Source organism: Micromys minutus, assembly GCF_963924665.1.
Source record: "Micromys minutus genome assembly, chromosome: 3".
Classification (NCBI taxonomy): Eukaryota; Metazoa; Chordata; class Mammalia; order Rodentia; family Muridae; genus Micromys; species Micromys minutus.
This window is the reverse complement of record NC_137972.1, coordinates 80,855,928-80,879,492: the sequence shown is the minus strand read 5'-3', so window position 1 is coordinate 80,879,492 and position 23,565 is coordinate 80,855,928. Positions and strand designations below refer to the sequence as shown.

Here is a 23,565-nt window from a genome sequence, read left to right as displayed (position 1 = left end):
CAGTAAACGGACTCTCAGGCTGTTCTGGAACATGTTGCCACAAGCCAGGCTTTCCTAAGTCCGTCCCTCAGACTTTGGAGGGACCCATATGTCTCTGACTTGCATATACTCTTTGTATGGGATCCTAGACCAGTGAGACTCCAGGAGGGAAGCTTTGATGTTAGCAGTTCATGGTTGATTTCCTGGCCTGCTCCACCTGGCAACGATGATCATGAAGGGAACTAGGAGCACAGGGCAGGAAGGCTGCTCATGTTCGGAGTGAATCGATGGGAGCGCTGGGGTGGGTGTGTTAGATTTGATACACAAAACCCAGCCTTCAGTGAACCTTACTTAAAAAAAAAAAAAAAAAAGTCAGTGGTGGATTTGGCTTGTATGTGCCAGGGTTTCTGTTTGTTTTCTCATACAAACAGTCAAACTAGGAGCTGTTGGGCTGGGTGGTAGCTGGACCTTTGCCTAGGATATAGGAAACATGGGCTTTTCTTCAAGGCTATGTAACTATTAGCATAGAATGTTATATGAAGGATGAACATACCTCAAACCTTCACATACATAGGTCTCCTGGCAGTCAACTCTTATGCCCAGGGGAGACAGATTCGGCCATGATGAAGGACTGACTTTGGGGCTAGAAGTTTAGTCTTGTCAGGAGCAGAAGAAGGAATTCCACCTTTTGTTTTGTTTTTGCTACAGGGTCTCATATAGTTCAGGCTGGCCTAGAACTTGGTATATAGCTGAACTCATTGTTTTACTTCCACCGTATTCGGCATTTCAGCTCTCCATCTTGGTTAGTCAACCCAACTGGACGCTACCTGGGGGAGACCCAAGATGCCCCGGTCTTGGTTCAAGAACGCAAAACTTGTCAATTGGCTTGACTGGAAAGCGCCTCAGGTCAGTAGGTCAGCTAAACGCAAAGGACGCAGGGGAGGACTAAGGCGACGTGTCCGCCGCTGACATTCTAATGGAAGCGTGAGTCTTGCAGCCGTGAGCCCCAGCGGCCCGATGGGTTTTACAGGTCCTGCTGCTTTGAGGGTGTGTGGAGGTTCCCAGAAAGCGCGGGCTTAGCGCGGGGGCCGCCCGGGCTCTGGAACAGGCCCAAGGGTGTCAGGCCGGTCGTGGGCCCGCCTTCTCCCGGGTGAGACCCAATAGGGCGGCGGGTTCTGCAGCTCCGCCCCGGTTGGGTCCCAGCCACCAAGGCCAGCCTTGTCCCCCACCGCACAGCCCAGTGCAGCGGCGCGCTCGGACCTCGCGTGCTCGTGATGGCCGGCTACCTGCGGGCCGTGAGCTCGCTCTGCAGAGCCTCGGGCTCAGCGCGGACCTGGGCACCGGCAACACTGACTGTCCCCAGCTGGCTGGAGCAGCCGCGGCGCCACTGTGAGTGTCGCACCGGGGAGGGGGGCGGGCTCGCGCGCAGCGCTGCGACGTGGCGACGTCCCGGGAGGGGGGACCCTGGAGCACCACTCGCGACACGCCGGCGATCGGGGAACGGCGGCGTGCGGGTTACAGAGGGCCCGGAGGTGGCCTTACTCCGGGCTCCCGCGCCGGGGACGCCTGGGCCGTTGCAGGCGCAGGGGTGGGGACATAGGGGAATAGTGGCAGCTGGTTGCCTGGGACGGGATTGCTGGGTCCTGTCAGGGCTGGGGTTTTCCAGGTATTTCGGGGGAGCGTTTCTAGAGGTACCTGGGGCCCAGGGTGGGGTATCATGACTGCACTACGCCTTTGGAGGGGACAAGCGACCCAGACGTGCTGGAGCGGCCTGCTGTTGCCCTAGGCAGGGGAGGGTCATCTCGCGCTCCTGGCTCAGACAAAGGCAAGGGGGAGAGGCCTCCACTTCCCCTGCGCTCCAATCCCCACGTACTCTGGTCCCTCCTCTCCAACCGGCCCACGTCAGCTATTTTTGGAACCTTTACTCGACAGCTGGAGGAATGCTCTTCTATTTTTCCCGCTTTTGCTTAGCTGCCACTCCCCCACCCTTCGGTGCTCAGGAGGCTCAGTGAGGGCCCTCTCCTGGCCTTTTCTTGCTGGGCCGACCACAAGCTGCTTGTGAGTGGGGGGTCCTGCCTGGCAAACAAGCTGTGGTAAGCTGGCACTGCACGCATATTGTCATTTTTCTGCAGTCAGTCGTTCCCAGGAGATCTGTGTTGCCTTCAGCTTGCTTGTTTAGACGTGAAGGCTCAACTCGGACAAAATAAGCAAGGTTTAGAGTCTCCATTGCTGACAGATTGCCCAGCCTGGTATGCGGGCATCTTTCATACCCTGGCACTTCAGCGCCTTCCTACAAAAGGCAGGGAACAATGTAGAGCACTTGGTGGCCTCTTTTGATGCCTGTTGCCACGGAAATTCTATCCTGATCTGGCCCAAAGGCCCTTGGGGTTAGCCAAAGGAATGAGGAAAAGGGGGTGGGTTTGGCTATGGGGTTTGTTCTGGCTGGAGTGGTAATCGTTAACTCACTGTGGGAGCAGCTGACCAGAGCTGGGGGACAGGAGGAGGGAGAGGGCGGGGCCCTTGACCCTCCTCTTTGCCAAGGAGAAAGGGACATTTTTGCCTTTGTGCTTCTGGGATCTGCTTCTAAGCTCTGAAACCCGATGAAATGCCTCAGTTCTTCACGACACCGATGTGGCAGCTCTGCAGCAAAAGATGGTGGAAGTTAGAGGCATCCAGGGCTGCTTTTTCTTTTTTATCTTTTCTGCCCCCACCCCCTTTTTTTAGTGTGACGAGTCGGGGGAGGGAAAGTCTATTAAAATGGTAATGGTAATACCAAACCAACCAAATAAAAAACTACCCGAAGAAACAGCATTAACAAGAAAATACAGCTCTTTTGGGATCCTGAATTTGGATATACAGTTTGTTTATTTATTTTGGCTTATTAAGGCAGGGTTCTCCATGTAGCCCTGACTGTCCTGGATCTCGCTGTGCAGACCAGGCTGGTCCAAACAGAGAGATCCACCTGCCTCTGCCTCCCAAGTCCTGGGATTAAAGGGATGAGTTACACCCCACACACCCCTCCACCCAATCTGGATATACGTTTTTAAAAAGTAGTCAGTGGAAGGTCCTTCCCAAAGGTCTCCAAGTGGGGAGCTGATTAAAACCAGACCAAACCAAAACCAACCAACCAACCAACCAAGACCATCAATGTCTTTGCTGTCCCTTGGTTCCCACTTGCCACCTTCAGCAGCTGCTTGCTGGCCACTCTAATGTAGACTTTGGGAAGAGATTCAACCTCTCCAGGGGACAGAGCATTTACTTAGACTCCCTTTATTCTATTCCTGGTTAGAAACTTTGTCATTTCCTCACCTTAACTTTTTAGATACACACTTAAAGGCTTGTTTATTTTTATTTAACTTGTATCAATATTTGCCTGAATATATGTATATTTGCCATCCGTGACCCCATTTGCCCTCAGAGGCTAAAAGAGGGCACTGGATTCCCTAGAACTGCACTTAAGGATGGTTGTGAGCTGCCATGTGGGTGCTGGGAACTGAACGTACATTGGTCCTCTGCAAGAACAGTAAGTACTCTTAACTGCTGAGCCATCTCTCCAGCCCCAGTTTTAGGTGTTCTTGGTGGCTGGACCAGGAAGGTACCCTGCTAGTCTTCTACACTTAGAGGGGACAAATAATCCCAGTATCTAAGATCAAAGAATAAATTATTTAATGGTTGATCATCAGGGTTTTTTTTTGTTAACTTTTAAAACTTTATTATTTACTATGAACGTGTGAGAGAAGCAGATGAATTGTGTGTGTGTCTGTGTGTCTGTGTGTGTACTGGCTATAGTACATGTATGGAGATCAGAGGACAACTTTGTGGAGTCAGCCTTTTCCTTTGGCCTTTACCCATTATCCCACATACCCTTTATCACGTCTTGCAGACCCAGGGGTTAGTTCTTATCTGTTCCCCGTGATCCCTGATTTAACCATAGTAGATAAATCCCCATCGCTTTCTGAACTTTGTTTTGAGCTGGTCTTACTAAATTGTTCTGATTAGCTTTAAAATGTGTGATCCTCCTGCCTCCACCTTCTTAGTAGGTAGTATTATAGGCATGTACCCTCACACCTGGATGTACCCCTCTCCCCCACCCAGAGATTCACAGATGCTAGCTAGGCAAGCTTTCAATCACTGAATCACACTTCCTGCTCGGATTACAAATACTTACCTATTCTGTGAGCTGTTCTGGCATGGTGCCCATCATATGAGAGAAATCTCTGCTTGTGTGTGACCAATGGCTCTGGGCAGCAGGAATGGAGGGAGCACGTTCATCAAAATAGGAAGTAAGCCCAGGTATCCCTGATGTAATTTACCCTTCCGTTATGACTTTAACATCTTTTTTTTTTTTTTTTTTTTTTTTTTTTTTTTTTTGTGGTCCAGATCATGCAAGATGTAGGGGATGGAGCTGGGAATAGGAGTGGAGAAGAGTTCTGCCTTTGGGCTTTAATTCTAACAGGGAGGAGACTGGCACATAACAGGGTAGTTGGCCAATGTGACACATAGTAATAGACAAAGGATAAGGGTCAGAAAGATGCACAGTGGACAAAGGCACTTGCTGCCAAGCCCGCTGACAGTTTGATTCTCCAGGACCCAGGTGGAAGGAGAGAACAGACTCCCACAAGTTGTCCTTTGACCTCCGAAGGTTCTCTGTGGTGCCCTTGTGCACACAGAGTAACTAGCTGTAGTAAATATTGAAAGAGCTAAGGAGAAGAAACAAAGAGGATGTAAAGTGTATGGGATGGTTTGAATGGGGCAGACAGGAAAGACCCAAGTGAGTGAAGCCTGAGCCTGGGGTGAAGCTAACTCTTTAGATACCAAAGAGGGAGGGAGGGGCCTGCAGGAGCCCAGGCTGCTGGCGCTGTGTGCTGAGGTCTGTGGCAGTGGCAGGATTTTTTTTTTAAAGAGAACACATTCATGTAACTTAGAGTATATTACTATGACTGACCTACTTTACAGTTATTGTTAAGCACTAACGGTGCCTGAGTTGTAGGGCAAGCTTCATCATAGTTGTATGCTCAGGAGAAAGTACATTACACACACACAGAGTGTGGGGCCATCCACGGTTCCAGGTGTCCATTGTGGGTATTGGGATATATTCCTTATGGAGATGGGGTAGGGGAATCTGTGAGATCTGTGTCTTCATTTGCACTTTACTCTCAGTAGGACAGGGACGTGGACAGGTGGACCTGAGGACTCCATTCTGCACCAGCTTTTTCCCTACTGCTGATGCCATTTTTTAAGTGTGTCCCATCTTATAGAAATGCCTCTCTACCTGGGTGGTGCATCCTGCTCTGTGGAGTGAGCTCCAGGACAGCCAGTACTACACAGAGAAACCCTGTCTTGGAAAACAACACAAAAAAAAACAACAAACAAACAAAAAAAGAAAGAAAGAAAGAAAGAAAGAAAGAAAAGAAAGAAAGAAAAGTGTAGGGGGGGAGGAGAGAGAGAGATCCTATTCTGAGAATCCTGGCTGGAACACTTTCAGGTTTCACTTCATGGTCTTACACTTCTGGTACATGTTCCCCAGGCTAGCTTTGAACTTCCCAGTTGCTGAGGATAACCTTGAGTTTCTGATTCCTCTGCCTCCACCCTCCTAAATGTTGGGATTATAATATAAATGTGTCCACACGCTCGGTCTTTGCAATGCTGGGGTGTGTATGCTAGGCCATCCCTCTGAGCCACACTCCCCAGCTCTCTTTCCTCCCTTTTAGTCTGGTGCTGACAGTCAAATAGGGCTTTGCACTGGAAGGCATGTGCTTACCATCTGGGCTACACCCTCAATATACAGGCTATTTTTGAGGCTTTGATTTTGATTTAGACTGAAAAAGAAAGTTCTACAGGATTTCACAAGGTGTTTTGCAATCAGATTTATGTTTAATCTATTTTTAATTTAAAAAATTTTTTAAATTAATTTATGCAATTTTATTTAAAATTGTTTTTCTTTGCTGGGAGCTAGTGTTGCACACCATTAATTCCATCAGTCAGGAGGCAGAGGCAGGTAGAGCTTTGTGAATTTAAGATCTACAGAGCGAGTTCTAGGACAGCCAGAGTTATGCAGAGAAAACAGACACACGCGCGCACACACACACACACACACATGCACACACACACAATGAGTGTATGCATTATAGATGTCTGTATAGGCCACATGAATGTGTCAGATCCCCCTTGAAGTGGAGTTACAGATGGTTGTGAGCTACCACATGGGTGCTGGGAATCAGACCCAGGTCCTCTGCAAGAGCAACCAACTGTTGAGCCATCTCTCCAACCAATAAAGATTAGTGTGTGTGTGTGTGTGTGTGTGTGTGTGTGTGTGTGCCAGGCATGTGCTGGTGCCTGCTAGGCCAGAAGAGGGCTTTCCATTCCCTAGAGTTAATGTTCTAGGTGGTAGGGAGCTGACAGAGATGTGAGTGCTGGGAATCAAGCCCAGGTCTTAATTTCAGCCATTTTTTCAGCTGCCACATTTTATTTATTTATCTTTTGCAATGCTGCTGGTCACGGAACCTAGGGCCTTGGGAGATTCAACCTGGCTGTCACTTTGGAAGTTTTCAGAAAGTTGTAGGCACTGCTTCTTGTGTTTTCATGACCCTTACCTTTTTTCTTTCCCTTCTGACGTGACCACACACAATGGTGTCATTGTGAAGGTCAGAGGTCAACCTTGTGTTTTGTCACTTCCTTCCACCTTATTTGAGACAGCATCTCTTCAGATTTTCCACTGTGTGGCCGACACTTACTGAGTCCGGCTTTTTTTTTGGTTCTTTTGTGGCTCACTTTATCCTCTCCCTGAGCCCACTTCTTGTGGTTTGGTTTATCACCCCTTGTCTCTTTGAGATGGGCAGAGCATGGTTTGTTTGCAAAACTAAACGACAGAAAAAGGTCTCAAATCCCTGAGACTTGGGATGCTCTTCAGGGTGCAGGTCAGGTTTGGAACAGGGAGGCCCTCATTCCAGATCTCCTTGCTTCCAAGTATTGGGAGTAATTCACTCTTCAAGACAGGCTGTTTAAAAGGGGGGGGGGGGGCTGGAAAGATGATTCAGTAGTTAAGAGCACTGACTGCTCTTCCAGAGAGGTACTGTGTTCAATTCCCAGCAGCCACATGGTGGCTCACAACCATCTGTAATGGGATCTGATGCCCTCTTCTGGTGTTTCTGAAGACAGCTACAGTGTACTTATAAATTAAATAAATAAATAAATAATTTTTTAAAAAAAAGGACAGGTTGTGATCTAAGAGTGTGGGGGATGTTTTTTTTTTTTTTTTTTAATTCTTACTATTTTTATTTTTGGCGAAAATATTATTAACCATGCCAAATTTTTTAGACTATCTTTTTTTATATATTGCTTAAATGTGTGTGTGTGTGTGTGTGTGTGTGTGTGTGTGTGTGTACATGCTTGCCACAGGCCCTGTGTGTAAGGACAACTTGCAGAAGGAGCTGGTTTTTTCTTTCCACCAGGTAGTTCAATCCTGATTGAACTCAGGTTGTCAGGTTGGGGCATCTCTGGCCCTAGACTATCTTTTATTTAGTCTTTGAACTTTTTTAAAAATTTTAATAGTATGTTTAAATTTTTCTTTGACAATTTAACACATCTATACAATGTATCTTGATCATTTGTACCCTTCCCCGGCTTCCATTGCCTCCTCTCTTCAGTAGTGTCGCGTTGTTACTTTGTAGCCATTACCTCGGACACCTTTTCATCTTGCAAGACTGAAACTCTGTGTCTATGAAGCAGTAATTTCCTAGTTCCTCCTCCCGTAGCCCCTGGGAGGTAAGGGGCCACCTCTTCTCTGCTTTAGCGTTCTAGGCCGGTAGTTCTCAACCCTTGACTTATGACCCCCTTTGGTAAACTTTTCTCCAAAAGTATTTACCTTATAGTTCAAAACAGTAGCAAACTTACAATTATAAAGTAGCAATGAAAATGATTTTACTGCTAGGGGTCAACACAGCTTGAGGAACTGTGTCAAAGGTCTCGGAAGTAAGAAGGTTGAGAAACACTGTTCTAGGCACTGGTGTAAATAGAATCCTACGGTATTTGTCTTTGATTCTTTCCTTTTGAGACAGGGTTTCTCTGTAGCCCTGGCTGTCCTGCAATGCTCTGTAAACTAAGCTGGGACTAAGGGTGTGCAGTCACCATGCCCAACAAAACTGTCATGTTTATGTTATAAACTGTCATCGCTCACCTATGTTAATATGTGTGACAGGTTTTCCTTTTTGTTTTCTCTCCTTTGCTGAGTCTGAATAGTATTTCACAGATGCACAGACTACATTTTGTTTATTCAGTCATCCACTCATTTCTAGGAACCATGTTTTGGTTGTGAACAATGCTACAATGAACAGGGTGTGAGAGCATCGTTTTTACCGTTCCTGCTTTGAATGGGACTCTGGCTTTTGTTCTCTTTTGTATTTCTTTTTGCCAGTGCTGGTGATGAAACCCAGGGCTTTGCCCAGGCTGTGCAAATGCAGTGCTATTAAGCTTGGTTCCTTTGGTCTCAAACTCCAAACAGTTCTTTAGTATCCGCCTTCTGAATGCAGAGGTCACAGGATTACAGCATCCCATCTGGTTCAATCTCCTGATATTTCACTGAACTCAACTAAAAGAATGAGAAGTGAACTCTCCTTGGCTTGTTTGTTGGTCACTTGGAGCCTAGGCTGGCTTTGAATTCTGTATGTAGTCAAGGGTGACCTTGAATTGCTGATCCTTATACGGTGCTGAAGACTGAACTCAGGGCCTTGTAAATGCTAGGCAAGCACACTACCAGCCGAGTTACATTCCCAACCCCACTCTCCTCATTTATTTTGAAATTTTTGTGTGTGTGTGCATGTGTGTACACACATGTGTGTAGGGGTATTGAGCACATACTAATTCCTTTTATTATTATTAATCATTTCATTAGTTTACATCTCAAATTATATCCCACTTCCCAGTTACCCCTCTGTCAGCATCCCATCCTGCATCTGCTCTCCCCCCTACCCTTTGCCTGTATGAGAGGACCACATACTAATTCTTACGAGAGGTTGTGAGCTGTCTGACCTGGGTACTGGGAAGGAATTCAAGTCCTGTGGAAGAAAAGTATGTACTTTTATTTTACCCTCTGAGCCATCTGTCTAGGCCTCCTCATTTATATTTAAAAATTTGTTTTGAGCTGGAGAAATGGCTCAGTGGTTAAGAGCACTGACTGTTCTTTGTGGTCCTGAGTTCAATTCCCAGCAACCACACGATGTCTCACAACCATCTATGAGATCTGATGCCTTCTTCTGGTGTGTCTGAAGACAGCTACAGCATACTCATATAAAATAAATAAATTCTTTTTAAAAAAGGCAAAACACAAATGAATATTAAATAAACAAATAAATCTTAAATTTGTTTTATGATTATGAATGTTTTACCTGCATGTACATTTTTATGTGTAGCATGTGTGTCAGAAGAGGGCATCAGATCCCCTGGAGCTAGCTTACAGACAGCTATAGGCCATCAGATGGGTGGGAATCAACCCGGGGCCCTCTTGAACAGCTGCCTAGCTGTCTCTCTAGCCTCTTTCCTGATTTTTTTTTAAATACTGGTCAGTAAACAGATATTTAAAAAATACAACTACCTGAACCCAGCATGGAGTTATGGATACCTGTGATGCCCATGTTCAGGAGGCAAGGCAGCAAAGTTTTTGCATTTGAGGCCATCCTGGGATATAAAGAGTTAAAGGCCAGCTTGAGTTACACACAGTGCTACCCTGTCACCCTACCCCAAACTAAAACCCAAACCGAACAAAAACAGAAACCTACTATCTAGATGGTAGAGGGCTTGCTTCTTAATAACGTGTGTGAGGCCTTAAGCTCAATCCATAGCATCAACTGGGAAGGAAAAAAAAAGACTTTATAGAATGGGGGTTGTCTTAGGCACTGGTTTATTGCTGTGAAGAGATACCATGGCAAAGGCATCTCTTATAAATGAAAGCATTTAGTTGGGGGCTTGCTTACAGTTTCAGGGATTTGGTTTATTATCATCATGGTGGGAAGCAGGGCAGCAGGCAGGTGTGGTACAGGAGAGGTAGCTAACAGCTGTATCCTGATTGTAGGCTGAGAAAGAAAGATTAGTTCTGATTTTGGCTTTTTAAAAAATAAAAAATTATTTATTTATTATATATAAGTACACTGTAGCTGTCTTCTGATATACCAGAAGAAGGCATCAGATCTCATTACAGATGATTGTAAGCCACCCTGTGGTTGCTGGGACTTGAACTCAGGACCTCTGGAAGAGCAGTCAGTGCTCCTAAGAGCTGAGCCACTTCTCCAGCCCCTGATTTGGGCTTTTGAAATCTCAAAGCCCACCTCCATTGATATACTTCCTCTACCAAGGCCACACCTACTCCAGCAAGGCTACACCTCCTAATCCTTCTCAAATAGCGCCATACTCTGATGACTCAGTATGTAAATATATGAGCCTATGGGAGCTACTCTTATTCAAACCATCATAAGGGTGTAGTCTAGTGGATAAGAGTTTGGGGTGAATTTGCAAAGCTCATTTCTAAGGCAAAGCAAGAGGGCCTAGCTGGTGTGGGCTCGGGTCCCTGCTCCTAGTTCTTCTGAGAAGCTTGAGCATCCTTGGAGTCTGACAACAGTGTTGCTTGTTCTGTTACCTGTTTTTTCCATTTCTCCCTCCTTGTCCCCCTCTACCTCTCTTCCCCCTCCCTCCCTGGGTGGTTTTACATCTTAATATTTCAGTGTCAACAAAGCTTAATTAGCATCAGGTTGCCATGTGAATAAATAGGCCCAGTGTTTTCTAATTCCATGAACACACCCATGTGATCATGACTTTGCCCTCCCTATCCTCCACAGGGGTGTGGCGCTCACCTGCTGCTGGCATAGGGCTGCATTTATCTGTCGATGAGGTTGATATCCTTAGAACTGGCTTATGACGCAGATTTAAATTTTTAAAAATCTGACAGGCAGTCCTTAGATTAACTCTCAGTAGAGGCTTCTAGAAGCTATGTAAATTCTGTCCAGCAGACCGTTTCTGGCCCTTCTCACTTAAGCACTAGCCCAAATGAAATTTTGTAGCTTGGGTTGAAGATCCGCTTGGCATCTTGGGTATGTTAATGGAGCCAGCAAAGGCTGCCTTTAGTTCCCAGGAGAGAGCCAAATCACATCTGCACTTTTGACTTCTTGGCATCTGACCCATGAGGACAAAGGTACACTGAACTAGGGACCTGGATTCTGTCTTTCTTGCCTTTGACATCAACCGCACTCCCTAGTTCTTCTCTTTCTCCCTTAATGATCTCTAAGAGTGTCTGTCTATCTTTCTGTCTGTCTCTCTTTTCTCTCCTATTATTTCTCTGTTTCTATCCTCTCTCTGTCTCATACAATCATTTGCATGTCTTTGGAAAGTGAACTGGTTTGCTCTCTGTGTATGGGGTTTCAAGGGAGTTATGAATCATGGCTGAACTGTGTGTTGTAGGGCAGTGATATATTTAAGGCCCTTTTCTTTTCTTCCTTCTTTCCAAACATGCTTCCAGGTGTCCCAGGTTGGCCTTGAACTTACCTTGGAACTTGCCTCAAATGTACCTCCTCCTCCTGAGTGCTGGGATGACTGGCACTTGCCACCACAGTCGGTTTATGGAATATTAAGGTTTGAGCCCAAGGCTTCATGAATGCTAAAAAGGCATTTTATCAACTGAGTTGCTCCAAACTAACTTGTTGAGGTTCTTTAAAGATATTTTTAAGGAGCTGGAGAAATGATCAGCAGTTAGCAACTTACTGCCTGAGTTTGATTCCCAGCAACCACTGGCAGTTCACAATCATCTGTGACTTCAGTTCCAGGCAACCTAGTGTCCTTTTCTAACCTCAGATATGGCATGCATGTGGTGAACATACATACATACACACACACACACACACACATACACACATACATACATACATACATACATATAGGCAAAACGCTCATACCATAAACAAATAAATGTTAAAAGTTTGTGTGTGTGTGTGTGAGAGAGAGAGAGAGAGAGAGAGAGAGAGAGAGAGAGAGAGAGAGAGAGAGAACAACAGAACAATTTGGATAAGTTAGTTCTCTCCTTTCATTTTGTGGGTTCCAGAGATTGGACTCAGGTTGTCAGTCTTGGTAGCGACTTCCTTTCATTGTTGAGCTATTTTGCCTCCATGTTGGGTGCGATACTTTTCTAGAATGACCAGTTCACTTAACTGCTTGGCTCTGAGGCTTAGGTCCCTTTCAGGTGCCATAAGCCTATGTTCCCAGTGAGCAAGGTCCATGTCCTCTGGGCCTGGTTGTGTCCCTATAACCTGGGGCATAATCTGCTCATCTCCCGAGCCTCAGTTTTATCATATTTAAAGTGGAACAATGAGGGTCTGGAGAGGTGGCTCAGTGGTTAAGAGCACTGGCTGTTCTTCCAGAGGACCCAGGTTCAATTCCCTGCACGTACATGGCAGCTCACATCTGTCTGTAACTCTAGTTCCAGGGGATCTGATACCATCACACAGAGAGACATGCAGGCAAAACACCAATGCACATAAAATTACTACTACTACTACTAGTAATAGTAATAATAATAATAATAATAAAAGAAATTTTTTATAAAACCAATAAAGTGGAATCAATGAGCTACAAAAAAAACAAAAAAACAAAAAAACAAAAAAAACAAAAAAACAAAGGACTAACAACCAAGCAATCAACAAGTAACAAACAAGATGGCACCGTGTCACTTCCTTTGGGGTTGTTTTGCAATGAATGATGACGGGAATAAGCAGCCTTGTACTGTTGTTATGCACATTTCTCTCCCAGTTTCAAGCATTGAGGACTCCCAGCGTGCAGACAACAGAAGCTTAGTGACTGTGAGAGGTTCACATTGGAAGGACACAGTATTCCAGGGGACCTGAAGCCTTGTGGAAGCGGGGAGTTTGTGGATTTTTAGGGCTTGGGGCTGGACTGAGTAGGCTGTGGTTCTCTTTTGGCCTTTTGGCTTCCAAAGGGAGAGGATCTGATTGGCCAGGTGGGATGGGTTAGCTCCGTGAGGTCATTCTCCGTGTGGAAATGGAGGTCCTGAAAGCAGGAGAGGGAGCAGTCGCTGGACCATGGGCGCCCTTCTTAAAGTATTGAACTGGCAGGGAGGAGAAGGGCTCTGCTGCTGCCGCCCCGGGGCGGGGATGTGACGCGCTCTGTGCCCAATCCTAGATGCTGAGAAAAGGATCAAGGTGGAGAAGCCGGTGGTAGAGATGGACGGCGATGAGATGACCCGGATCATCTGGCAGTTCATCAAGGAGAAGGTAGCACCCCTCTCTCAGTGGGTGGTAGGCCCCCATGTGTCCCGTGGGTCCCTGGGAGATAGCAGTCCCGTTTCTCACTTTCTGCCCTACCTCCCTCGAGTAACATTAGTGGTTGCTAGTTCTTTGTCTTTAGCCAGAGCCTGTCCTGAGCAGTCTTGCTGGTGCTGAAATGTGCAAGCTTTTCCAATCTGGTTTCTTTTCCCCTTCAAAGCTTTTTATTGCATTTGTGTGCAGGGGCATGCAGCGGCACACACATGGAGGTGAGAGGACTTGTCAGTTCCTCCCTACCAAGTGAGACTTGGTAGGACTCAACCAGATTAGACTCCATTTCTCAGGTTTGGCAGAAAGTGCCTTTACCTAAAGAGCCCAGCACTCGGAAGGCAGAGGCAGGTGGATCTTTGAGTGACTGGTCTACAGAGTGACTTCCAGGACAGCCAGGGCTAAATTTTTATCTCAAAAAAAAAAAAAAAAAAAAAAAAAAATCATAACAAAACAAAAAAAGGAGATCAGTTGGGGTAGGTGAGATGGTCCTGCAGGTAAATAAAGGCGTTCACTGACAAACCTGAGGATGTAAGTTCAGGCCTTGAGACCCCGCACAGAGAAAGGAAAGGGCAGATGACTGCAAGTTGTCTTCTGCTCACCGTGTGCTAATCATGGTATAGGCACATCTCCGCACACGCACACAGCAAATACATACGTGTAATAAATTAATGTGTGCGCACATGCACAGAAGTCAGAAAAGGGTATTTGGTGACCCGTCACTCTTCCCGGAACTCAGAGCCTGGGCTTTCTCTGGGAGCCGGCAAGCCCTGCAGTCCCCCAGTCTCTCCCCCAGATCTGGAGATAGAAGCGTACACAAGACGCCCTGCTTGTCACGTGGGTGTTGGAATCCGAACCGCTTCATGTGGTTTTGCAACAAGTGCTCGTAACCCCTGAGCCATCCTGTCAGCTCTTTCTTTTTTGTAATTAAAAAAGTTATTTCAGATTTATTTTTATGTGTATAAATATTGTCTGCATGGATGTGTGTGCACCCCATGTGTGCCCGGTGCCCTCATAGGTCAGAAGAAGATTCCACGGAGCTGAAGTTATGGGTGGTTGTGAGTTATTATGTGTATACTGGAATCTAAAGACCCTGGATCTTTTGCACAAGTGCTCATGTCCCCCGAACCATCTTTTCAGCCCCTGTGCTTCCTTTAATTTAATTAGCGGGGTTTTGTTTGTTTGTTCTTTTGCCAAAGTCTCACTCTGTAGCCCAGGCTGGCCTCAGCTCACTCTGCTCCAGCCTTCTGTAGCCCAGGCTGGCCTCAGCTCACTCTGCTCCTCTGCTTCAGCCTTCTGAGTGCGGCAGTCACACCGCAGGGGCCTCCAATCCTAGCTTTTTGCTTGTTGGTGGGGTTGGTTTTGGTTTTCTGTTTGTTTCTTTTTTGAGACAGGGTTTTTCTGTGTCGCCATGGCTGTTCTGGAACTCACTCTGTAGACCAGGCTGCCCTCAAACTCATAGAGATCCACCTGCCTCTGCCTTCCAAGTGCTCAGATTAAAGGTGTGAGCCACAACACCTAGCCTTTTTTATTTTTTTTTTAATAATATTTTCTCAGGGATGGAGAGATGGCACATCACTTGTTCTTGCAGAGGAACCAGATCCAATTCCCAGCTCCCGCACAGCAGCTCACAACCATCCAATACATCCTTCTCTCTTCACAGGTACCAGGCATGCCTATGCACAGACATACATGCAAGCAAAACAGGCATACAGACATGCAGTGGGCATGGTAGCACATGCCTGTGATCCCAGTACTCGTGAGGCAGAGGCGGGTGGATCGAGTTCCAGGACAACCAAGACTACATAGTGAAACCCCCTCTCACCAACAAAGATTTATTTTTAATTGTGTGTGTGCGTGTATGCCCATGTGAGGGTGTGAAAGTCAGTTCCCACAGTGGCCAGAGGTGCAGACTCTCTGGAGCTGAAGTTACAGCTGGACACCTGATGTTGGTTCTAGGAATTGAACTTGGGCCCTCTGCAGGAGCAGTACACTTAACTACTTAGCCATCTCTCCAGTCAGAGACAGGGTCTTAATTGTGTGGCCCCAGGCTGTCACCTTGTCTGGCCATGGCATCCTGCCCAAGTCAGTTGTCTGCTTTGACACTTTACCCCGCTTTCTTCCCTAGCTCATCCTGCCTCACGTGGATGTCCAGCTCAAATATTTTGACCTTGGGCTTCCAAACCGTGACCAGACCAATGACCAGGTCACCATTGACTCTGCGCTAGCCACCCAGAAGTACAGCGTGGCTGTCAAGTGTGCCACAATCACCCCTGATGAGGCCCGAGTGGAAGGTATGGAGTGTGGTGGGATCACAGAGACTGGGAGGCTCTAAGGCTGTCACACTTAGACAGAGGCAGTTGGCTATGTCACTCATTATGGGGCCAAGAGGTGGAAGCTTCCAGAGCTGAGCCTCTCTGAGGCTGACAATGGGAGTGAGAGCCAGTCCAGTCTTGCTGAGAAAGCCTGATGTGCCCTGGGGAGGTGAATTAGGGTCCAGCCTCATTTTCATGGCCAGGCCAGGCTTCAGGTCTCCTAGAAGCAGGAAGGTGGTATCCTTGCTGTGCCGTATGGCTCACACCAGCGAGGCATCAGCAGTTACAGGGAGGAAAGAGACAGTACTGTTGCTCTCATAGTAGTGGGGGTCTCTAACAGCCTGGCCTTCTGGCCTCTTGGCCTGTTTGGTAGGCTGGTATGCAGAGGCAGAAGCCAGGGGTGGAAGGAGGGGACATCTGTGATGCTGTAGTGCTGGCTAAAGGCTAAATTTGTTTTCCCTGGAACTGTCAGCATCTTCTGAAGATTCCCTCTCTTTTGCCATGTGGTTGCTTGATCACCCCCCACTGCACACAGTGTGGCCTCTTCTCTTCCTCCTTCTATCTCCTCTCCCCCACTGCACACAGTGTGGCCTTTTCTCTTCCTCCTTCCATTTTCTCCCACCGCACACAGTGTGGCTTCTTCTCTTCCTCTCTCCATCTCCTTTCCCCCACCTCACACAGTGTGGCCTCTTCTCTTCCTCCCTCCATCTCTTTTCTCCCACCGCACACAGTGTGGCTTCTTCTCTTCCTCTCTCCATCTCCTTTCCCCCACCTCACACAGTGTGGCCTCTTCTCTTCCTCCCTCCATCTCTTTTCTCCCACCGCACACAGTGTGGCTTCTTCTCTTCCTCTCTCCATCTCCTTTCTCCTGCCAGCTGTTGAGATTTACAGCTTGCCCATCTTGTTTTTCTCTTAAATGAATAAAATTGTCCTCAAGCTTCACAAACAATAAATGAACGTGCTTTAAGGCCTTCCCTTCCTACTTTCTGCAGTATGAGGAAGCTGGACCAAGCCTTCCAGTGACTCTTGAGAGCTGAGGGTGTAGCTCAGGGACAGAGTGCTTGCCTAGCATGCATAAAGCCCTGGGCTCAATCCCCAGCACTGCAAACCGATAACAATGGAAACCCCAAGTCTCCAGAGCAGTTGCCTATAGCACACTGGGGTCAGTTTTAGTCCTGAGCTCACTTCTCTAACAAATGCTGGGCAGGCACTATTCCACTGAACAACATCTCCAGTCCAGCGCTGGGACTTACCGCTCATTCTTTTAAGGACAAGGTCTTAGTATCTGGACAGGATGGGGTGGAGGGAAGCTGCCCTTTCTCCTCACTAAGCAACCTCCATGTGGACCTGGTAAAAATGGCAGCCGGGCACTTTTCTGGGCACTTTATATGACATGCATGGTTCTCAGCCTTCCTACTGCTGGGACCCTTAAATACAGTTCCTCATGTTATCATGACCTCCCAACCATAAGATTATTTTCGTTGCTACTTCATATCTGTAATTTTGCTACTGTTACGAATCATAATATCAATATCGGTGTTTTCTGATGATTCTAGGTGACCCCTGTGAAAGGATCGTTCAATCCCCAGGTTGAGAACCACTGCACTAGAGTCTAGACTCTTTCCCCTCCTCCAGGATGACTTTTGGGGCCCCTGTATGTCTTGGGGTACTTTCTGGTTGAGAAGTGGGGCTATGGTTGGTTTATGGTATCCCTGTCCTCACAGAGTTCAAGCTGAAGAAAATGTGGAAGAGCCCTAATGGAACCATCCGGAACATCCTTGGGGGAACTGTCTTCAGAGAGCCAATTATCTGCAAAAACATCCCCCGCCTTGTCCCTGGCTGGACTAAGCCCATCACCATTGGCAGGCACGCCCATGGCGACCAGGTAGGCCAGGCTTGGAGACAGTCTTGACTCATGCTCCCCACGGGAAGCCTTGGCTTGAACTGCCTCTCCTCTCTGCAGTACAAGTCCACAGATTTTGTGGTAGATCGAGCTGGCACGTTCAAGTTGGTCTTCACCCCAAAGGATGGCAGCGGTGCCAAGGAGTGGGAAGTGTATAACTTCCCTGCCGGAGGTGTTGGCATGGGGATGTACAACACCGACGAGGTAAGGCCCTGGCTAGCCTCCTCTCCAACCCATCCCTATGGTAGTTCTCTTCGCTTCTGTTGGCCTCATTCTCACGCCAGGAAGGGGTATCAGAAAAGAGTGCCTCCTTGTGTGGACCAGGATTGGGTCACATGACCACCTTTGAGCCAATGACTAAGGGCCAGGGAAGAAGGGCTCTGATTGGATACGTTGGAGACAGGCGGTCAATCAAACCTAGCGGTACACCGCTTAACCAGGCCGCACCAGTTTTAAGGTCTAGGAATTCTTAGGTAGAGAGCTGTCCAAAGCCAAACTGGCAACAGGGTCTGTGCTCCCAGAAGTCTGGTGAGAGAAGATTGGTCAACCATAACAACAGGGGCTCATTCCGTGGTAGCAGGAGTCGAGGAGTCTTATAGAGGTGCTACTGGCCCTGGCCCTGGGACCGTGGCAGACTGGCAGTCCTCAGCCTCGGGGCCATGCTATGCCCGCTCTCCCCACAGTCCATTTCGGGATTCGCGCACAGCTGCTTCCAGTACTCTATCCAGAAGAAATGGCCGCTCTACTTGAGCACCAAGAACACCATTCTGAAGGCCTATGACGGGCGTTTCAAGGACATCTTCCAGGAGATCTTTGACAAGTAACAGCCTCTGATGCTTCCTGAGGGCACCACAGCTCCCCCCAGCTCCCTTGAGTCACCTGGGGAAGGTTGCTTTCCCAGCGTGCTTGTTCAGCTTCTTTTCAGGGAGGGGTCTTTAACCTGCCAACCTCCTGTCCTACCCCCAGACAAGCCCTTTTGCCCCCAGGCACTATAAGACAGACTTTGACAAGAACAAGATTTGGTACGAGCATCGGCTCATCGACGACATGGTGGCCCAGGTGCTCAAGTCTTCCGGTGGCTTTGTGTGGGCCTGCAAGAATTATGATGGAGATGTACAGTCGGACATCTTGGCTCAAGGTACGCTGGGACGACAACTCGCTCCGCGAGCGAGGAACTGTTGGTAGTCTGTGACTGGAACGATTTTTTAAAATTTATTTATTTGTTTGAGACGGGGTTTCTCTGTGTAGCCCTGGTTGTCTTGGAACTCACTCTGTAGATCAGGCTGGTCTCAAACTCAGAGATCCACCTGCCTCAGCCTCCTGAGTGCTGGGATTAAAAGTGTGCACCACTACCCAGCGATTTTTTTTTTAAAGTTAAAAAATTCAGTGTGATTGTAAGCACAAGAATTAAGTGAAAGAGAGAAGAGGCTCTGAGGAAGAAAATAAGATGCATCCAAGAGCATGGGCATGGACTCCTCAAAGAATCTTCTGAAGGGTGTGTGTGTGTGTGTGTGTGTGTGTGTGTGTGTGTGTCTGTTCTAAAAATTGCCCTCATAAGGCCAAGCATGGTGACAGTTGGATCTCTGTGTGTTCAGGACATAGCCAGTTTTTGGACAGCCATCCAGACGTACATAATAGACCCTCTGTAAAATTTTTTATGTTTATCATTCCTGACCTACAAGCACAGATAAATAAAGGTCTGTGGTTGTAGGTCAGGACCTTTATTTATCTGTACTGTGCGTACGCTGCAGCACACTTGTGGAGGTCACAGGTCAGAGGGCAGAGGGCACCCCGAAGACTTTCTTTCCACCCATGGGTTCCAGAGATTGGACTCAGGCTGTCAGGCTTGGTGGCAGGAACCTTTACCAGCCTAGCTGTCTGTCTTCCGTCTGCCTTATTTGAAAGTGACTGGGAGAGCTATCCCTGTCCCTGTGGCTGGTGTGACGGAGAAGGGAGTGCAGAAGGGAGTTTAGGTGGCTCACACCTGTAACTGCAGCACTCAGGAGGATGAGGTAGGCAGACTGCTGTAATCTGAGGCCAGCTTGGGTTACATAATGAGTTCCAGGCCAAACAAAGATAAACAAGACAGGGACTCGAGAGGTGGGTCAGCCGGTTAAGAGCACTGACTGCTCTCCCAGAGGTCCTGAGTTCAATTCCCAGCAACCACATGGTGGCTCACAACCGTCTGTAATGGGATCTGATGCCCTCTTCTGGTGTGTCTGAAACAGCTAAAGAGTAGATCCAGAAAGCAAGACCAGGCTGGATCTTTTTTCTTATAACAGATCTCCACTTTTTCCTCAGGCTGTCACATTCTTTGTGGATCTGGGGGAGTTTCTTGATTCCCCAGAGTCTTTGACAACAGACTCATTCCAGCTGAAATCTGGCTTTGGGGACATTTGGAATAAAGGGTGTAACAGCAGCAGAAACGGAGGGTTGCAAAACTGCTGATGTAGCAGATGGGAGCTTATTTTGTCTTGAAATGATCTGGAAGGCTTCAGGATTGACAGCCTCAGGCTATGGGGTCTGGAAAGGGGACACACAGAGAGGGGTCGCAGCTGCCTGGGAGGGCTCTACTGTCCTCTCAGCCTCAGTGGGCTGTCATGGGATCTAAGGAGAAGGATTTTGAGCTGAAGCATGGCCCTAAGTTTAGACCTGCCCCCCCCCCCCCCAGGCTTTGGCTCCCTTGGCCTGATGACATCTGTGCTGGTCTGCCCCGATGGGAAGACAATTGAGGCTGAGGCTGCTCATGGGACAGTCACCCGCCATTACCGAGAGCACCAGAAGGTAAATGTGTGCACTTCAAGATCCAAAACCCACTGGCCCTGAGGGCTGGGAGGATGAGCCCGATCCGCTGGTCTGGAGGGAAACAGCTGTATCTAGTGCTCAGCTGATCCCATGGCCTGTCCCCAGGGCCGGCCCACCAGTACCAACCCTATTGCCAGCATCTTCGCCTGGACACGGGGTCTGGAGCATCGTGGGAAGCTGGATGGGAACCAGGACCTCATCAGGTGAGCTCACGGGGAGGGCCCGAGCTGGCACAGCCCACAGTTCTGCCCAGCATCCCAGGGTCTTACTCTGCATCCCCTGCAGGTTTGCACAGACTCTGGAGAAGGTGTGCGTGCAGACCGTGGAGAGTGGAGCTATGACTAAGGACCTGGCTGGTTGCATCCATGGCCTCAGCAAGTGTGTGCTTTGGGAAACAGGGCTTGGGACCTCAGTAGGTGGGAGGAAACCAGGGGACCCCATTTAGAGTCCCTTTCATGAGTGGGTAGAGCTGCTTGGGGTCTGGAGCAGGACAAGTTCTGAGAAATGGCTCAGGCTACACCTCCCTAGACCAGGTCTGAGTTGGTCCCCACTGGCAGTTGCTTAGTTCGCTTTCCTCCTTAAACCTTTTCCCAGCTTCTTCTATGAGGCTTATGCTTGGTAGCTTATAACTTTTAGCTCTCTGCCGAATTTATTGTGACCATCTAGCAGTAGGCCACTAGCAAATCTAGACGGGTGCCTGGTGGCATGAGAAGGCCATTCTGATGCCTGAGGTCTGATGTGCCTTGGAAGGGCTTGGCTGATGGCCTCCAGGAGGCCTGAGTCACCCCGATGTTCTCTTGGCAGTGTGAAGCTGAACGAGCACTTCCTGAATACCACAGACTTCCTGGACACCATTAAGAGCAACCTGGACAGAGCTCTGGGCAAGCAGTAGGGGTGGATACTACCCACCTCCAGTGGGTTCTCCGTACATGGCAGAGGGTGGGCCTCACAGGCCCTCTCTCTGGTGGCCTTTCTAGGGGATATTTTTTTACATATATATATATATGATGGAGATGTTTTTTAAAGTATATGAGCAATTCCCCTCACGGTGGACATGAGGCAGGAACGGTGTGCCTTACCTCAGTCAGTGTGTTTTGCATACTGTAATTTATATTGCTCTAAATCACATGGTGCCATATTTAGCTACTAAAAAGCTCTTTGCAAAACTGTCTTGATGTGTTTGTCCCTGAGTGGGAGGGAGCTGAGCTGCTGATAGGATGCCCCAGGGACAGGATTGGGGTGCCTCAGGCTGCTAGTAGGTCAGCCAGGGGGCCACTTTTCATGAGGGAACAAGGCAGCCTGTGGGCTTCCTGCATTCTTCACAGGCTGCCTGAGTTACCAGACTTTTCAGGTAAGGCCCCAGCTTCCTCACAAAGTTGCCTGCAGGGTTTGTCCCTGAGTGAGAGAAGGCAACTGGGGCCTAAGGGCAGAGGCTCACATAGAATCTCCTAAGATGATCCCTTCCCTCACTCCATCTAGTGATTGTCATCCTGGGATAGTCTAGGCACCTTCTGCAGTGCTGGGACTCCGACCTAGAGCTTTGTGTGTACTAAGCAAGCATCCTACCTCTGCATCCCAGCCTCATCCTTGTATTTATTTAGTTGAGACAAGGACTCACCACTGCATAGCTCTGGCTAGTTTAAGACTCACTCTATGGGTCAGGCTGGTCCCAAGGTTGGGAGTAAAGGCCGATGCGATTGTGCTCAGATTCATTTACACTAGAAACAGATCCCCCAGTCTCTGCTTTGCAGGTTTTCCTAGGTCTGTGTGTCCTGGATCCCCTGTTGCCATCCTCGGGTTTATCCTTTGGCACAACTAGAAAAGTAATGTTGAAAAGCTGCTCCAAAGCCATACATACATACATACATGTGTGTGTGTATGTATGTATATACAAATGTATGTATGTATGTATATCTCACTCATTGGAAAGCACTGTCCCCATGCAGTTGGTGACTTCTCTTTCTGCTTGTTGCTCCTGTCGAAGTAACTTTGATTATACTGTCTGCTCTCTGTATCCAAAGTTGATTGTTGGCAGTGTTGGGAATTGAGTTTAGTTAGCTAAGCATTTCATCACTAAGATCATCCATATCATCCGCCTCCCCCCCCCCCTTTTAAAAAAAGACATAGCTTTGTGTATCCTAGACTAGCCTCAAATACCATTGAGGATGATCTTGAATTTCTTAGCCTCTTGTCTCTACCTCTTGAATGCTGGGATTTTGGACATGTGTTACAATACCAAGGTGGTCTCCTGCACAGTAGACAAGTTCTCTACCAAACAAGCCTCATCTGTAGCCCTAGCCTCAGGTTTAAGAACTATTTCTTTTAGTATTTTATGGGATATTTTGTATGTCAGTGTACCACATAACATGCAGGGCCCACTGAAGTCAGAAGAGGCACTGGAGCCCTTAGAACCAGAGTTAGAGACAACTTCGAACTATCATGTAGGTGGTGGAAATTAAATCTGAATTGTCTGGAAGAGCAACAAGTGCTCTTAACCAATTGTCTATCTCTCACCTCTAGCCATAGGTTTTATGTGTGGAGATCCAAGTGGGAATATTTGGAATAAAGTCAGTGCATCCCAGCACTTGGGAGGCTGAGGGAGACAGATCAGTCACTATGAGCTTGACTAACCAGTCTCAAAAAAATAGAAAACAAAACAAGAAACCTGAAAAGGCCAGGTGTGCACACATACTTGTAATCTTGCTTCAGGAAGCTGAGACAGGAAGACAGTTGCGTTCCAGGCCAGCACAGGGAGACATCGAGAGCCTGTTGCAAAAAGCCACAAACCTATAAAAACAACCCTGAAAAGACCTTGTCTCAAACAATAAAACCCACCCTTGGGGCTTGGAGTATCTGTCTGTCTGCCCCCATCCCCCTCCCAGGACTATCTGGCAGGTCGGGTGGCTGAAATTGTAGTTCCAGAGAGGGAGGCTGTCTGGCATGTGGCTAGGGAGCCTTATGGGACCTCCTTGGAGAGAAGGGCCACCAAGAGCAGCAAGAAGAATGTACAGTCACCTCACTAAAGAATATTCATTTATTTATAATTATTGCTAAGTAAACTTCTCTTTTAAACAGGAACATAAAAACACAGTAGGGCTCTGCACAAGTGGAATTGCTAAACAGTTGGTTTGTATACACGTCAAATAAGTTAGAGTGGAATTCGGCCAGGGGCTCTGAGTCACCCTTTTTGGAAGCCTGGAAGGGGTGAGACTGGAGCCTTGCCAGGAACACCTCCAGCTCCAACTGTGTACTGTGC

At 47.8% G+C, this 23,565-nt stretch overlaps 1 protein-coding gene across 1 annotated transcript; it reads left to right on the top strand.

Annotated features, from left to right (window-relative positions):
- The first annotated feature begins 1,201 nt into the window (after positions 1-1,201).
- IDH2 (isocitrate dehydrogenase (NADP(+)) 2) lies at positions 1,202-22,297 on the top strand. Its single transcript, XM_080914002.1, has 11 exons — positions 1,202-1,368; positions 13,156-13,247; positions 15,415-15,580; positions 17,326-17,486; positions 17,565-17,708; positions 18,188-18,324; positions 18,491-18,642; positions 20,176-20,288; positions 20,415-20,512; positions 20,595-20,687; positions 21,114-22,297. Exons 1-11 carry the CDS (start codon positions 1,254-1,256, stop codon positions 21,199-21,201), a joined length of 1,359 nt encoding a protein of 452 aa, XP_080770128.1. The 5' UTR covers positions 1,202-1,253; the 3' UTR covers positions 21,202-22,297.
- Positions 22,298-23,565: the final 1,268 nt, after the last annotated feature.

Coding starts and splice junctions, on each gene's coding strand:
- IDH2 (XM_080914002.1), top strand. CDS start 1,254: ATGGCCGGCTACCTGCGGGCCGTGAGCTCGCTCTGCAGAGCCTCGGGC. Junction 17,487..17,564: donor GGCACGCCCATGGCGACCAG/GTAGGCCAGGCT, acceptor TCCTCTCTGCAG/TACAAGTCCACAGATTTTGT. Junction 17,709..18,187: donor GGATGTACAACACCGACGAG/GTAAGGCCCTGG, acceptor CTCTCCCCACAG/TCCATTTCGGGATTCGCGCA.